The following is a 16,297-nucleotide window of genomic DNA, read 5'->3' as shown; positions in this document are numbered from 1 at the left end:
GGCCATTTGATCTTATTTTTCCATTGGCTGCTAGAAGAAACAGCCCTCTGATATGAGAGATCTCCTCCCTGCATAGGTGATTATGGGGGATTGCATTGGCACGTCATGTTCTCTCCAATAAGCTAAACAGATTGAGCTTCCTTAGTTTTACTAAGGCTTGTTTTCCAGACCTTGTCATTCTCATAGCTTTTCTGAGCCCTCCCCAGTTTTGCCAGACGTCCTTTAACATGTGAACACCAGAACTGACCTAGCATAGTTGGGACCAAGAGGTGAGTCCCTTACATAGCCGTGCACCAGGTGGCCTCCCTCACCTCCTTAGTAGTCCTAGAGCAGAACTCTGAACACATGTGTGAGATTGATCAGGTTGGTGGGTTTTATTGAACGACAACATCTGCAGAAAGTCAGATTTTAGTATAAAAAGGTTAAGAGCTGAAAACAGACAAACTACTCAATTTTTTTCAAACCCAACATTTATAAATTAGACCACACTGTTATTAACGCTGCATTTAAATACAGAAGCAAATTAAACAGAAAATTCATTAAAAAGATCCAGCATTCTACAAATGACTATTTACAGTATTCAGCAGCTAAGAGCTCTAGCAAGTCAGTCAATATGACTCAAATAGGGCAGGATACTTGGGAACACCCAAGAGGGAAACTTGGCCTGTAACAGTTTTTCAGTGATCACCACTTTACCCAGGGTCTCCCCAAAGATCAGACGCACCCCACCACACCTGCTCCCCGCCTCTAAGATACTCTGGGAAATCCTCAAATCCAGTTGCTGAAGATACCAGAATAATCTGTGCAGTGTTTAGGGGCAGACACCATGTGCGATTGATGCTGCTCCCAGCATCTTGAGTGAACTCTACTGGACCTCACCTTTCAAAGAGAGTGTTTCAATTTCAGGTCACAGCCAGGGGACAGGGTCTAGTCCACACTGGGATTTTGGAATCTTTCAAGAAACTAAACCTCCAGGATAAGGTGAAGGAAGAGATGCACAGCCCTCGCTGGGAATTCAGGGTGGAGAGGCGGGGTTGGGCCCATGCCCAAGGGCAGACTGTCCCTCATGCCACTCTAGCAGCTGTTCTAGCTGACTCAGAGCAGCACTGGTAGGCTCTCTCTGAAGCTCAGGATTCACAGAGCCAAAACAGACATCTATGATCTAGTCTGGTCTCCTGGTAACAGGCGATTGGGGGAATTACTGGGTGAAATTCTGAAACTGTTCTTCCCAGGTGGGGAGGCCAGGAAGGAGGAGTTGCATGTAATCTTTGAGGATGAAGAAAGCTAGATGGGCCTCAGTCCCTGCTCCTCAAGAGGGGCCCCCAGAACCTTCCCCTTGGAGGAAAACAGTCAAATGGGGTTTAAGTAACTGAGGAGAGAGGGGGGCAGCTGGGCAGAGGTCATGAGAAGCAAGGTGTCAGACACGAGTTATATTTGCTGCTGCGTGTAACTGACCTGCCATGGCTGGAGGTGGGGCAGAAGAGGAGGGTCTCTAGTCAGCTGTTCTGGGGGGAATGGGATGGGTTTTGGCAGCAGCACTTGACCATGGCTCCAAACCTCAGAGCCCAGCAGGGAGCTATCCTAGAAGAAAAGCCTGACAGTGTCAGCAGCCTCTTGGCTCATGGGGGCTTTGTGAACCTCCTCCAGTTGGAAATCCCTGTGAGAGGAGAGGAGTAAGGTGGCATATGGGCCCAGAGTACAGCTGTTCTATCTAGGTTATAAGAGGACCCTATTCACCTCACCTCTCCCCAGCTTCAGTGCTGGGACCAAGCGAGCCCCTTGAAAGCACAGTGGCTTTAACAGCAAAGGTAACTGATCAACTAAGACTTAGGACAAAGCTTTGTACATCATTGACTCGGACAGCAGCAGCACTGGTCTGTGACTGCTCCCCCAGCTTGTGCATTCCACAGTAACCCTTCTCCCTGTTCAGGGCTACTCGCCCATTCTGGGAGCTCCCATCCTTTGAGTTCATTGGACCCTGGTAACACTAAGTGGTTATACCTACAGGAAGAGCCTGTTGCTGCATTGCTCCATGCTAGACTCTGCCAGCTAAAGAGCTGCTAATGTGAGGAAAGGTTCCTCTCTGAACTGTCACTGAGGGTTGCATTTCTGGTTTCTGTAAACACCAAGTTACAGAGCTGCAAATCTGCACTTCTTTTAGTCTTTCAAGTGGCAGTTAGGTTAGGATTGTTCCAGCTCTGTGGGTTGGATTTTCAGGGTGGTAGATTTCAGCGGGTAATACCTCCCTTTCCATGTCTTCCAGAAGATGCCCTGTTTCCGCTCATGCCTCTGGCGGGGGATGGAGCGGAAGTACTTTCCGTTGAGGTTAGCATGGCCACAGGTGCTGAACCACCAGCCTCCTAGAAGGAAGGAAGAAAGGAAGAGGCAGATTTCAGCCAATGGGAATTCTCACAGCTAAAAAGTCCCATAACAGGACAAGAAAATCACCCCAGATTCAGAGCTATTGCTTCACCCTCCCTTCGAAGCACAGTCTGCCCCTGCTGAGCTTTGGAAAGTTAAGAGACCTGAAGTGTGTACATGACATGTGTTTCAGAGGGTCCCATGCTCCAGGGAATTCCAACACTACTTCCAGGTCTGAAGGAGATCAAGCCATGCAGGCAGCTAGGCCTGCATGGCCATCAAAGAGGCCAGATTAATGCAAATACTTTATAGCCCCATACCAGTCATATGGAGCCCTAGGTGGTAGGGCAGATCCATTGATGCAATAGGACGCGTTATTAGTTCCATTTTACAGTTAGGGAATGCAGGCTGAATTGCAGCAACTTGCCCAGTGACACCCAGCATGGAGGGAGGAGGGGGGCATATGTGCAGGCAGGGCCGATTCTAGGATTTCTGCGGCCCCAAGCAAAAAAAATTTTGGCCACCCCAGCTTTTTTTTGGCGCCCACCTGCCCCTGGCTCCGCCCCTTCCCCAAATCCCTGGCCCCGCCTCCTCCCCCGGGCATGCCACATTCCCCCCTCCCCACCCCCCTGCCCTAGCTCACCTCTGCTCCGCCCACTCCCCTGAACACGTGGCAGCTCTGCTTCTCCCCCCTCCCTCAGGCGAGGGAGAGGCAGCGTGTTCAGGGGAATAGGTGGAACGGAGGTGAGCAAGGGTCGGGATGGGAGTGCAGGAAGTAACCGGGGGGAGGGGGGGGTGTGGCCCCAGGAGACAGGAGCAGACTCCTGGATGGATAGGGTAGGTGCGTTACACCGCTAGCAGAGCTAGCCTTCTGGGAAATGCCACCGTTTTGGTTCACACGGGTCGTCTGTTTCATCTGTATTCAGGTTACAGTTCAAACAAGCCAGACATTCAGACATAGGTGAATTCGCGTGTTAAGTCCATGAACTGGCCTCCTCCTTTGCTTGGATAGTTTGAGTCACTGGGAACAAGCTGGGCCAAGTTATGACTTTGTAACAGAACCTGGAACCATGAGAACGTCACCTGGTTTCAGGTTTGATTAGGGTTGCTCGCACAGCTCCCTCTGTGGAGCTCGTGGTCCCACCCCACGGAGGAGGAGGATGGCGAGGCAGGCGACAAGGTCAGAGTCAAAATACCCAAATGGCCGTTTTTCACCAGTGCCATCTGCCCCAAGCTGTCGAAAGCAGAGTTCAGTTCGCATTGCGCCGAAACAAGGAGGGTCTTACACTGGAAAAGGAGAGCTAGGCTTCAAGCAGCTTGGGGCAGATGGAGGAAGATCTACCCACCAAGAGAAAGAATCATAGAATATCAGGGTTGGAAGGGACCTCAGGAGGTCATCTAGTCCAACCCCTGCTCAAAGCAGGGCCAGACCAAGTACTGCCCCCCCCTTCCTTTTTTGGCCCCAGATCCCTAAATGGCCCCCTCAAGGATTGAACTCACAACCCTGACTTTAACAGGCCACTGCTCAAACCACTGAGCTATCCCCCCCCCCACAACAGACTCTTGCTTAGGAACATAGCACCTTGCCTTTGCCAGTACTAACCTGACAGGTGCTTGGCACAATTAGTGTCAGCTTTGAAATCGTTGTCCTGATCTCGAGTGGAGAAGGGCAGCTGTCTGAAGTCCCCAAGAGCATTTTCCAGCTCTCCTGACACAGGTCCAAGGAGACTGAGTGTGTAGGCGGTGTTCTCTCCACCCAGGCTGAATAGGAACTGAATAAGCTGAGAGTTTCCTTCCCAGTCTTGCAGCTCAATTGAAAGATTGTACCTTCCCTCTTGGACAATGTGGTATATTTTCTCCAGGCCCAACCAGAAATCACCTGAAACAAGGAACTTTGCATGAGTTGGCATCACACACAAGCGCTATGCAAATCAAGGAAGATGTTAGCATGCAGTGCTAGGATCACTCCAGATTCTCTGGTGTGCACAATGTGCCTAGGGAGGTCAGTGGGTGCATGCACCCTTGTGTGGTGAACTTCATAGAATATCAGGGTTGGAAGGCACCTCAGGAGGTCATCTAGTCCAACCTGCTCAAAGCAGGGCCAATCCCTAATTAAATCATCCCAGCCAGGGCTTTGTCAAGCCTGACCTTAAAAACTTCTAAGGAAGGAGATTCCACCACCTCCCTAGGTAACGCATTCCAGTGTTTCACCACCCTCCTAGTGAAAAAGTTTTTCCTAATATCCAACCTAAACCTCCCCCATTGCACCTTGAGACCATTACTTCTTGTCCCGTCATCCGCTACCACTGAGAATAGTCTAGATCCATCCTCTTTGGAGCCACCTTTCAGGTAGTTGAAAGCAGCTATCAAATCCCCCCTCATTCTTCTCTTCTGCAGACTAAACAATCCCAGCTCCTTCAGCCTCTCCTCATAACTCATGTGTTCCAGTCCCCTAATCATTTTTGTTGCCCTTCGCTGGACTCTTTCCAATTTTTCCATATCCTTCTTGTAGTGTGGGGCCCAAAACTGGACACAGTACTCCAGATGAGGCCTCACCAATGTCGAATAGAGGGAAACGATCACGTCCCTCGATCTGCTGGCAATGCCCCTACTCATACATCCCAAAATGCCATTGGCCTTCTTGGCAACAAGGGCACACTGTTGACTCATATCCAGCTTCTCGTCCACTGTAACCCCTAGGTTGCCTAGCCATTCGGTTCCTAGTCTGTAGCGGTGCATTGGATTCTTCCGTCCTAAGTGCAGGACTCTGCACTTGTCCTCGTTGAACCTCATCAGATTTCTTTTGACCCAATCCTCCAATTTTGGCCCAACTTCCTCAATCCCTTCTCAGCCAGCTGTGCCCACTCGTCCAGCTGGGTGTTCTGCTGCGTGAAGATCTTTGGTCCATCTCTGGGAGGGCGGGGTAGCGTGGGCATGGAATTTGCTTGCTGATCTGGAAAAGCTAAAATAAAAAGAATAAAAGTCTTCCATCATCTGCTTACCGCTAAGGTCTCCAAAGCCATTCCTGTAGGCTTCCCAAAGCTGGTCGAAGTCCATGGAGCCATCCAGACGCCTCTGAATCACCGTCCAGCCACCTTCTGCGGGTGGAAGAGATTGTTCATTTATTTCAGTTCTGTTATTTCCAAGATCAGTTTGCAGAACTCAGAATGGCCCAGGGTGCTCCCCTCACTTACCAGCAGTCATGTCACAGTAGACTTTGAAAGGCTGAGATCCAAAGGGCTGGATCTGAAACACACCACTGCTTCTCTCCCCTGCCAGGAAGAGCTGCTGGCAATCCAGCGGGAGCTCTGCAAAAAGACAGAGGGGGAATTTAGAAGAAGCTGTCTCAGCATGCTGCTCTCAAACAGTTTTGTTCACACCACAATCCTAGCAGCTACACACTTCTACAAATGAGCCCAGCTTAATCACCACTTTGAATGCTACAGCTAGAGATGGTTTGTACAGCACCTAGCACAACAGGGTCTGGTCCATGATTAGGGCTTTTCGGTACTACGGCAATAAAAGAAGTAATAAAAAATAAAGCCCTAAAATTTTCCAAGGCATTTATCTCCAGGCCCTTGGGCTTGTTTCATTTTGTACAGAAGTTACTACAGGACTCAAAGAGCCCAAGTAAATAGACACCTACAGCCAACCAGAGAACAGGGCCAAGTGTGTAACCCAGGAGGAGGAGCTGGTGAGACAGGTCACATGAGCTATGCAGAGTCTGCAGACCAGGGGCAAACAGGTAGCAGCATGGTGCGGCTTCCAGACATTATCTCTAATGAGGGTAGATCGTAGGAAGGGGTAATGCTCCTTTCCCCCCCACCCCACCCTTGCAGAGGGCAATAGCTGCAGAATATTGTTCTAACTCACCCAGACTACCACTAATGCACAAACTGCTTGCAAGTTCCATCTAGCTCTCAGATGGGACTGTAGTCATGCCAGCTACGCACAGCATTAGGAAGATGTGCTGCCGGATGGCCTAGTGCATGGCTTGTTGACTGACACAACAGCAGGTGCGGAGCAGAGACCATGAGCATACAGTGACCCTTTTGCCCAGAGCCCCTCATAAGACCAATGCCCCCATAAGCAATGAATAGGGGGAAGCGTGGGACCAGGCACAACCCTGGTGGGACTCCCAGTTGCAGGCCAGGACTGGCTCAGACACGGAGAGGGCTGCCCTGCCAGGGCCCGTGGGAAGTCACCAACCCACAGCTGCCACTAAGGCCACTGGCCAGAGGCTCTGACTGTTCCCTGCAAAGCATCAGCAAGACTAATTGTAAACAAAGAGAAGTTCTGCTCCTCCTCTCCCCAGATGCCTGGACTTTGGTCTCGGCTTTACTGTAACTGCCAGCAAATCACCATTTCAACAGAACTGGTAAAAGTCCATTGGGAGCAATCAACAGGCCTAAGAAGAATCCAGTTATAAAACCTGAGTCGAAAGGACAGGAAGGTGTCAGGACATGCAGGGACTTTACCCAGCTTTGCAGAGCATCAAGGAACAGCCACAAAATCAAACAGCTCTTTGTCTGCCTGCAACAGGTGGCAAGAGCCCCTTTCCTAGCACCTCCCCAAACAAAGTGAGGTCTGTTCCTAATGTAGCTGCCTGGGGGAAGCTGGGACAGTGCCCTTTGCATTCAGCTTTGAAACATATTGTCTTTGTTCCCTTGAGCTGCAGGGACAAAAAAAATATGTCTAAATGAAGACAGCCCCCTCCTTTGGGTTTGGCGAACTGGAGCTTGGATTCTTGTGCAGCTGCCATAAGCACAAGTTCAAGAGGAACTGCAGGGATGAGTGTGTAAACATGAACTTTCCCCCACTTCCTTTGCCTTGTTCCTCCACTGGGGAGCGCAGGAACTTCGTTCTCAGCACTGAGCTCCCAGGCCTGGAGGGGTTTTACTGTAAAGCAATGTACAGTATGTCTTGCATCATACAAAGTAGCTGAGCTCTGGTGGGGGATGAGCAGCACTTCACACAGCTATTGGGGTTCCAGAGAGAAGCTAGCCTTGCACTGAGGGCTCAGAGAACTCTCTAGGCTCCCGCTCAGAAGGCCCCGGGGGTGGCACTGGACTGGGCTCTGAACTGGCTCCACTGTGCTCCAGCCCATGCTGGAGCTATCTGTCGGGTTTGGTGCAGAGGGCTCTGGAAACGGAGGGACTGCAAGGGAGCATACTCTCAGCAAACCCTCACTTCAGCCTCACACCCCCATTTAGACAGGTTTCAGAATAGCAGCCATGTTAGTCTGTATCCATAAAAAGAAAAGGAGGACTTGTGGCACCTTAGAGACTAACAAACTTATTAGAGCATAAGCTTCCGTGAGCTACAGCTCACTTCATCGGATGCATTCAGTGGAAAATACAGTGGGGAGATTTTATATACACAGAGAACATGAAACAATGGGTGTGACCATACACACTGTAACGAGAGTGATGAGGAAAGGTGAACTATTACCAGCAGGAGGGGGGGGACCTTTTGTAGTGATAATCAAGGTGGGCCATTTCCAGCAGTTTACAAGAACAGGAGCAAGGGAAATAAACAAGGGGAAGTGAGCTGTAGCTCACGAAAGCTTATTGGTTAGTCTCTAAGGTGCCACAAGTCCTCCTTTTATTTTTAAGGGAAATAGTTTTACTTTGTGTAATGACCCATCCACTCCCAGTCTTTATTCAAGCCTAAGTTAATTGTATCCAGTTGGCAAATTAATTCCAATTCAGCAGTCTCTCCTTGGAGTCTGTTTTTGAAGTTTTTTTGTTGAAGAATTGCCACTTTTAGGTCTGTCATTTAGCACAGCCCCAGCCACTCACCCCCTCCCAGCTGCTGTGGAAGGGAGGTAAGCAGGACGGGGCTGTCCCCCAGCTGGGAGGGAAGGATGGTGCTCTCCCCCCACTCCCCCAACGCTGGGGGTTGGGTGGGACGTGGGGGTCCTCTTTCCATTCCCATCTCTTGGGGTGCTGCTGAGAAGGTTCTGTTGCTGCCCTCACAGGAGTGAGATTTTCAGGAATCTTCCCCCCCGAATGTCCATTTGCTCCCTGTGCTGGCCCCGAGCCCAGGGCTCTTGCTGTCAGAGCTCAAGCTGAATGCTACAAAGAGTATTGCTAAGGCCTCTCCCACCTTAGTGTCTGGGCAGCAGGTCCAATGGGAAGTGCAAGAAGCAGCACTTGGTGCCAGCCACTCTCCATGTGCCCAGGCCAGCAGACAAAAGAGCCCCTCCCAAACTCCACCAAGCACCCCACCCAGTGGGGTCACACTGTGGGGTTGTTGTTTTTAATATAAAGCAAGTGACACCAAGATGCTACAGGGATGGAAACCCCTGTCCAGGCTTTAAATACCACTCTCTGCGAAAGGCAGATGCCGGGATAAGGGCTCCCCGCAGCCTCCTTGCACCCGCCCCCCTGCTCTGACATCAGCATCTGAGTCTGAAGTAGGGGAAAGGTTAGCCCAGCCTGGGAACGTGCTGGGGGAGGGGTTTCTTCCCAAAACAATGAAGCAAGCCTGCTCCGGGGGAAGGGGGAGGGACGGTTAGAAAGGACTGTTAACTTTCACCCAATTTCCTTCCAGCCAATCACCGTGCTGCCTTTCTGATCAGCCATGCTCCCCCCTCCCCCAACCCACGTGGGTCGCACCCGACTGTCATAATAGCTATTTTCTTGCTAAGGTCTGAACTTTCACCTAGTTGACTCTTTGGGCAGGTTACTCCTCCTCCCTCCCCCATAACACCATGAAACCAGATGCCCTGAGCAGAGGCGAGGTGGTGGGTTGACAGCTGAAATCACCATTCACCAAGGAGGCGCAGCAGGGTAACCTCTCCCCACGCAAGCCTGCACAGACGCCAGCGTTCAAACAGGCGGCCGAACGCTGGCCGTCATGCACTGGCCTCTCGGATTAGCATCAGCACTTGGGCTGGGCCATCAGTGCCAGGTCCCACCAAGTCATTCATAGACAAGACCAGGCTGAACCAGGCCAGTCCAGAGGCGAGCTACCAGATAAGGTGACCAGATGTCCCGATTTTATAGGGACAGTCCCGATTTTTGGGTGTTTTTCCTATATAGGCTCCTATTTCCCCCCACCCCCGTCCTGGTTTTCATACTTCTGTCTGGTCACCCTGCTACCAGAGGGGCTGTTTAGTCATGTCAGGGTTGTGACAAATAGCACCAAACCACAAAACTCACTCACCCAACCTTCATCCCAGATCCTGCCCCAGCTCACTCTGCTGGGCCAAGCAAACAGGATCTGGAGAGAGGGCTGAGGAAGGGGCTGGGGTTCTTAGTCTTATCCATTACTTTAGTTTGTCATGGGGCTGGATGCAGGCACTGACCAGTCATCCTAAAGCTTCTGACCAGCAGAGTGGCGGATGCGTGTCTCACACAGGGCCAAACACGGGTGAGTCAGCAGAAATTACGGCAGGGTGGGCTTGCCTCCCAGTCTAGGACGTAGACCCAGGGGCTAGAAGAAATCACATGCCGCATTTTCTCAGGCCTACTCACTGCTTCCCTCTCTAATCTGACCTAACTATCTGCAGGAATGATGCCTGGATCTCTTGCCAATCCATAAGTCAGGCAGATCACACCACACTGCCCCAGAGAGATTGTTGTTTGCTGGGGCCAAGAATCTTTGAGCAGCTCCTGTTGAACAGTTACCTTCTTGCTGGGCTTTGCCAGATATACCACTCTGCTCAGCTGCTGCTTTGTTCCCCTACTGCAGCAGCTACATTCCTAACTACGTGAGGTGCAGCTGGCTCCATAACCTCAGCTCATTTTGCTTTAGAAGTCGTAGTTCTGACTTTAGTTTTTAGTGTTGTTAGTTGTGAAGCTTTAAATCCCCAGTGGAAGAGCCTGAGCCCACAGGCTCGTAAAAATGAAGAGTGAAGTGTTTATTTAAAAAAAATAAACCCATAAAGGAACGTTAAAACAACAAAGCCCAGCAGAATTACTCCTTGGATGGCCATGTATTTATGGAACGCGCGTCAAGCAGAGAGTAAACACTGTTCCTTGAACACAGGATTGCATTCCAGGCTCAGTTGTTCAAGTGTTTCTTTTACTCCCAGTAGGAACTGTTTGCTTTGCTTTCCCCACCCCGCCTTCCCCAACCAAATTATTTTGGAATCCCAGCACTGTTGGGAGACTGGGGTTTAACTTTTGCCTACTTGGCAAGCTGCCAGGGAGGAGAGCGTATGCAGCGTCTGAAGACATGATCTGCCTTTTGCAAGTGATTAAACCTCTTGCTCTTGAGGTTGTTTCAAACTTTCAACTTTTGCACAGTTGACAGAGTGCCATGGAGTCTGTTAACGTGTGTTCACTGGATGTAAATAAAAGGGCCATTCTGAAGTTGCTTAGGGGGCTCATTGCCCACACGACCCCCAGTGCAGCACTGGGGGACGGACTCTCTATACGCAGGGTTCTGGGAACCAACCTTCGGAGTGATGGCTGCTAGGAATGAAGGGAACCAACAGCCTAGGGAGGACACTGGGGCCAGCACTTGCTGGAAGGCTTTCTCCTTGCTGATCACGGCAAAAATTTAATTGCAGTTTCCAGTCAACAAAAGTGATCAGACAAATGAATAGGAGCTCAAGGTTTGGCCTAAAAGGGGAACCTTGTCCTGAGTGGAACCACCATTGCCATCAACAGAATAAGCATGGCCTGCTCCACAGTGAAAGAGACCCAAGGTTCTGTAACTGTTGGTCCTGCTGACCAGTCTTTGCCACAGCCTGTAATAGTCAGTATGCCCCAGCTTAGAGACAGGGTTAGGGGAGATGCTGCCCTCGTAAGAGCATACAAACGGCTATACTGAGTCAGACCAAAGGTCCATCCAGCCCAGTACCCTGTCTTCCGACAGTGGCCAATGCCAGGTATGAACAGAACAGTCAATCAAGTGATCCATCCCGTCTCCCATTCCAAGCTTCTGGCAAACAGAGGATAGGGACACCATCCCTGCCCAGTCTCATGCCAGCCATGTAAGGCAAGGGCAGAGGGGAACTTGGGAAAGGTTTTTAGGAATGTGGTGCTCTAGTTTGCTCCTCATTGTCCTAATATAGAGGACTTTGGTTCCAAGAACCCAGTGTGACCAATGGCTAACCCAACTCAACTGAAAGCTGGCTGGAAGTTCCCCACATGCAGCATGCTAGATTTTGGGCTCTCCCTGTCTGCATTCGTCTCTTATGCTCTTTGTTCTCTGCCTAGCCCCTGGCTCTGTGTTTTGCTCTTTCAGGGGCAGCAGCAACCAGGTAATAGCACTTTCTGCTTTCAGTCTTCCCACATGCTAACTAACTAGCCCCCCCTCTGAAGCCATTCTGCCTGGAGACCCTCCTGTGCTTGACAGAGGAAACCCACTTGCCTTCTAGATCGTTCTTATTTGGATCAGACCCTTTACGCAGCCAGCCGGAGAGCCTAGTCATTTCCCTAGTCTGCACAGAGCTCCTGTCCAGGGAACAGCCTGCAGTGCATGGCCCAACAAGCCACTAAGCCACTCACCTTGGTCCTGCTTCCACTGAATTCAGCAGGAGTATGCAGTGTGATGGAAGCAGAGCCAGGCTCTTTGTGCAGCCTGAAGGAGGTTGCTCCAAAGGTCACAGGCCCAATGAACGTGCGCGCGCGGGGAATTGTCCAGCAGTCCAGAGCACTAATCTGGGCCTGGGATTCAAAACCCTGCTCAGCCACAGGCTTCCCAGGTAAGCCTCCAGCTCCCTGCACCTCACTCCCCCTCTGTGCAGTGGAGACAGCCTCAGCACTTCCCTGTTCATGGGGGTGTTGGATGGTGAGGTGTTCAGACCCCAGAGTTCAGAGTAACAGCCGTGTTAGTCTGTATTCGCAAAAAGAAAAGGAGTACTTGTGGCACCTTAGAGACTAACCAATTTATTTGAGCATGAGCTTTCATGAGCTACAGCTCACTTCATCGGATGCATACCAGAGTGACACAGGTAGATAGAACCACAGCTTCCCATCTATTTCCTGTCCTTCGCTAGTGGCAGATGAACCCCACCCCCACACTGAGGGATACAGGATATGGGAAGACTCCCCAGTTGCATTTCAACCCCCAGATAGAACAAGATACCTCTGCACAAACCCAATGACCAAGTGCTACCACCCTGGCCTGCCAGCCTCATTCAGCCACTTCATCCATTTAGCTACATGCCTTCAGGCAGAATTAATCTGCCTCCCATGGGCATTCTCCATCTGAGGCTGAAAGACTCCTGTAAAATCCTTAAATCCCTGCCCAACTGGATCCTTGGATCCCTGCTAGATCCTGGATGCCAGACCCTGACCACACAGCAGATCCTTCCAGTTCCACTCAACTCCCGTGAAAGCCAATTTCACATCCTGAATCGGGACAATTGAACCTTTTGTTTCTGGGCTGTAGCTGGAACTGCTGACAGGCCGACTCTGCTCACAGGGTGGGAGGGAGGTGACAGATACTCACTCTGTGGCTGTGCAGGTTCCACGCTGGTGTTTTGGCTCTGGTTGGTGGGTCGGATGTTTTTCTTCAGGTCTATCCTCCACTTTAGACTCTGAGTTTTGTTGTCCTTAAGATGCAGAGGGATCAACAGATTGACCTGTGCCAAAAGCATGGACAAGTTAGCGACTTTTATGGAGCAGACTTGAAACACTGATCCATAAGTGAGCTGGTCTGCAACCCAGAGCAGTTAGTGGTGACACTGCCTGCCTGCTCCAGGATCAGCCCCGAGTGATGGCTGAACTCACCTGGGCAGATTCTACAACCTGTCTGGGGCTTGGAGCGCCTGTGGTTTTGTACAGCCGTGTCAGCCAAGAGTTTATTTTGCAAACAAAGTAAGAGGTAGCAGAGCAGAGCACCTCAGGTCTAGGCCCAGGTCCAATCTATCTGAACCCCCTCCCCCATTTCAGAGGGTGAGGGGGCTTGGATAAAAGGTTCCCACTTCTAGCCTTTGATCCTCTGGGTCAGAGACACACAGAATTTTGTGCAAACACAGCAGGCCCTTTTAAAGCCCTGTGAAGCTAAACGATTCCTTCTACCGTCCCATGACGGCGATGAAGCCCCTGGGCTGGGTCCTGAATTATTAAGTTAGGTTAGGCTCTCAAGAGGCTCCCAGCCTGCGGCCAGCGTTTGCTGGTGTCCGTCTCTGCTCCCTAGTTGAACCGCTACTAACATTCAGGAAAAGTCCCTGCGGAACTTACTTTGCTCTGCAGGCTTTTAATCTGCAGGTTCTGCTTGTCCAGCTTGTACTGCTGCTGTTTGACCTTCTGCAAAAGCGCCTCGATTCTCCTGTTCTGAGCATCCATTAGGGACTAAAATACAAAGAAAACGATGAGCTGGCAAATCCCTGTCCCCGCTGCCGGGCGAGGGTCGCTCTGGGGGCGGGCGGGCCCGGCTCTGCCCCACGTTTGCCCAGCTCCGAGATCAAGGCTGGGAATCCCCCAGGCTACTTTTGGTTTTTCTGCCTCTGGCGGCTCGTCCGGCACGTAGCGCATGAAGCTCAGTTGACAGCGCAGCCCGCCGGCCCCAGCAGCCTCCCCTTCCCGGCAGCAGCCCCCAGGAGAGGTCAAGGCGTCGGCGAGAAGGAAGCGGCAGCCAGCCTCGCCGGGTCGGGGGCTCACCCAGACCGCTGTCCCTGGGAGAGCGGCGAGCGGCCCGGCACGTGTACACACCCCCGGGCAGGGGCAGGGAGCGCGGGGGACCCCCGGGCAGGGGCAGGGAGCGCGGGGGACCCCCGGGCAGGGGCAGGGAGCGCGGGGGACCCCCGGGCAGGGGCAGGGAGCGCGGGGGACCCCCGGGCAGGGGCAGGGAGCGCGGGGGACCCCCGGGCAGGGGCAGGGAGCGCGGGGGACCCCCGGGCAGGGGCAGGGAGCGCGGGGGACCCCCGGGCAGGGGCAGGGAGCGCGGGGGACCCCCGGGCAGGGGCAGGGAGCGCGGGGGACCCCCGGGCAGGGGCGCACTCACCTGCAGCGTGCCCAGCTCCGTGGCACTCTGGTTCTCCGAGGGCCGCCCCTGCAGCACCTGCCGGATCTTGCCCTCGAGCTGCTCCAGCCGGCCCTGGATCTCCGCCTTGTCCCCGGCCATTTGCTGCAGCTTCTCGCGCAGCGCCTCGGAGAGGCTGAAGAGCTCCTGGTCCTTGCCCTGCAGCTCCCGCACGGCGGCCCGCAGCTGCCCGCCCTGCTCCTGCGCCTCGCGGGTCTGGCGCAGCAGCAGCCCCAGCGAGCCGTTGTGGGCACTCAGCCGGCCGCCCAGCTCCCGCAGCTGCCCCTTGGTCTTGTCCACGTGCTCCTTGAGCCCGTGGCCCAGCTGCAGCAGCCCGTGCGCGATCACGTTCACCTCGTCCCAGGAGGCGAACTGCACCTTCTTCTCCTTGCTGCCGGCCGGGAAGCCGCCCGCCCGGGGGCCCAGCCACGCCGCCGCGCACAGCATCAGGGCTGCCCCCGCCAGCCGCATGGTGCCCGGCGCGTGGGAGCGCAGCGCAGCCCGCCCGGTGCAGAGCGCAGCCCGGGGGCCCGGCGCGTGGGAGCGCAGCGCAGCCCGCCCGGTGCAGAGCGCAGCCCGGGGGCCCGGCGCGTGGGAGCGCAGCGCAGCCCGCCCGGTGCAGAGCGCAGCCCGGGGGCCCGGCGCGTGGGAGCGCAGCGCAGCCCGCCCGGTGCAGAGCGCAGCCCGGGGGCCCGGCGCGTGGGAGCGCAGCGCAGCCCGCCCGGTGCAGAGCGCAGCCCGGGGGCCCGGCGCGTGGGAGCGCAGCGCAGCCCGCCCGGTGCAGAGCGCAGCCCGGGGGCCCGGCGCGTGGGAGCGCAGCGCAGCCCGCCCGGTGCAGCAAGCGGCTCAGCCTAAGCAGAGTAAACACCCAGACCCGGCCGCTCCCCTTTTATAGCCTCCCAGTGCACCTCGCCGCTCTGCTTTGCATAATGACGGGGGAGTGCCCTGGGGAGCGGCCAGGGAGCGTCTCCGGTTTCGCCGCCTGCCTCCCCGCGCAGCGCAGCCTGGCACGGGGAATCATAGAATCATAGAATATAAGGGTTGGAAGGGACCCCAGAAGGTCATCTAGTCCAACCCCCTGCTCGAAGCAGGACCAATTCCCAGTTAAATCATCCCAGCCAGGGCTTTGTCAAGCCTGACCTTAAAAACCTCTAAGGAAGGAGATTCTACCACCTCCCTAGGTAACGCATTCCAGTGTTTCACCACCCTCTTAGTGAAAAAGTTTTTCCTAATATCCAATCTAAACCTCCCCCGCTGCAGCTTGAGACCATTACTCCTCGTTCTGTCATCTGATACCATTGAGAACAGTCTAGAGCCATCCTCTTTGGAACCCCCTTTCAGGTAGTTGAAAGCAGCTATCAAATCCCCCCTCATTCTTCTCTTCTGCAGGCTAAACAATCCCAGCTCCCTCAGCCTCTCCTCATAACTCATGTGTTCCAGACCCCTAATCATTTTTGTTGCCCTTCGCTGGACTCTCTCCAATTTATCCACATCCTTCTTGAAGTGTGGGGCCCAAAACTGGACACAGTACTCCAGATGAGGCCTCACCAATGTCGAATAGAGGGGAACGATCACGTCCCTCGATCTGCTCGCTATGCCCCTACTTATACATCCCAAAATGCCATTGGCCTTCTTGGCAACAAGGGCACACTGCTGACTCATATCCAGCTTCTCGTCCACTGTCACCCCTAGGTCCTTTTCCGCAGAACTGCTGTCTAGCCATTCGGTCCCTAGTCTGTAGCTGTGCATTGGGTTCTTCCGTCCTAAGTGCAGGGAGAGGGGGCTGAGCCCAGCTCCAGGCGTGCAGGTCCCCTTGCCAGCGTGTCTCCCTCCAGACTGGAGCTGCGGTCTCCCGGGCACGCGGGAGCTCTTGGGGCCGGGCCCTGCTTGGCGTGTGAAGTTGGAAAAGGCCGGGAGCCCCCAGTCCCTACCTGGCGGGAGGGGATGAGCTGCTTCCAAAGGCGGCTCTGGGAGTTCCCTGCTGGGGACCTGCCGCCCCAGCCGCCACCGC

At 53.6% G+C, this 16,297-nt stretch overlaps 1 protein-coding gene across 1 annotated transcript; it reads right to left on the bottom strand.

The window, feature by feature from the left end:
• Positions 1-350: 350 nt before the first annotated feature.
• On the bottom strand, positions 351-15,092 carry ANGPTL4 (angiopoietin like 4). The gene is made up of 7 exons (XM_048831150.2): positions 14,269-15,092; positions 13,506-13,616; positions 12,772-12,904; positions 5,556-5,669; positions 5,364-5,459; positions 3,965-4,240; positions 351-2,360 (listed from the first exon to the last, which is right to left on the bottom strand). Exons 1-7 carry the CDS (start codon positions 14,755-14,757, stop codon positions 2,182-2,184), a joined length of 1,398 nt encoding a protein of 465 aa, XP_048687107.2. The 5' UTR covers positions 14,758-15,092; the 3' UTR covers positions 351-2,181.
• Positions 15,093-16,297: the final 1,205 nt, after the last annotated feature.

The sequence above is a fragment of the Caretta caretta genome, chromosome 25 (assembly GCF_965140235.1).
Source record: "Caretta caretta isolate rCarCar2 chromosome 25, rCarCar1.hap1, whole genome shotgun sequence".
In the NCBI taxonomy this organism is placed as follows: Eukaryota; Metazoa; Chordata; order Testudines; family Cheloniidae; genus Caretta; species Caretta caretta.
This window is presented reverse-complemented; position numbering and strand designations above follow the sequence as displayed.

Coding starts and splice junctions, on each gene's coding strand:
- ANGPTL4 (XM_048831150.2), bottom strand. CDS start 14,757: ATGCGGCTGGCGGGGGCAGCCCTGATGCTGTGCGCGGCGGCGTGGCTG. Junction 13,617..14,268: donor CGGAGCTGGGCACGCTGCAG/GTGAGTGCGCCC, acceptor TTTGTATTTTAG/TCCCTAATGGATGCTCAGAA. Junction 5,460..5,555: donor CTACTGTGACATGACTGCTG/GTAAGTGAGGGG, acceptor TTCCACCCGCAG/AAGGTGGCTGGACGGTGATT.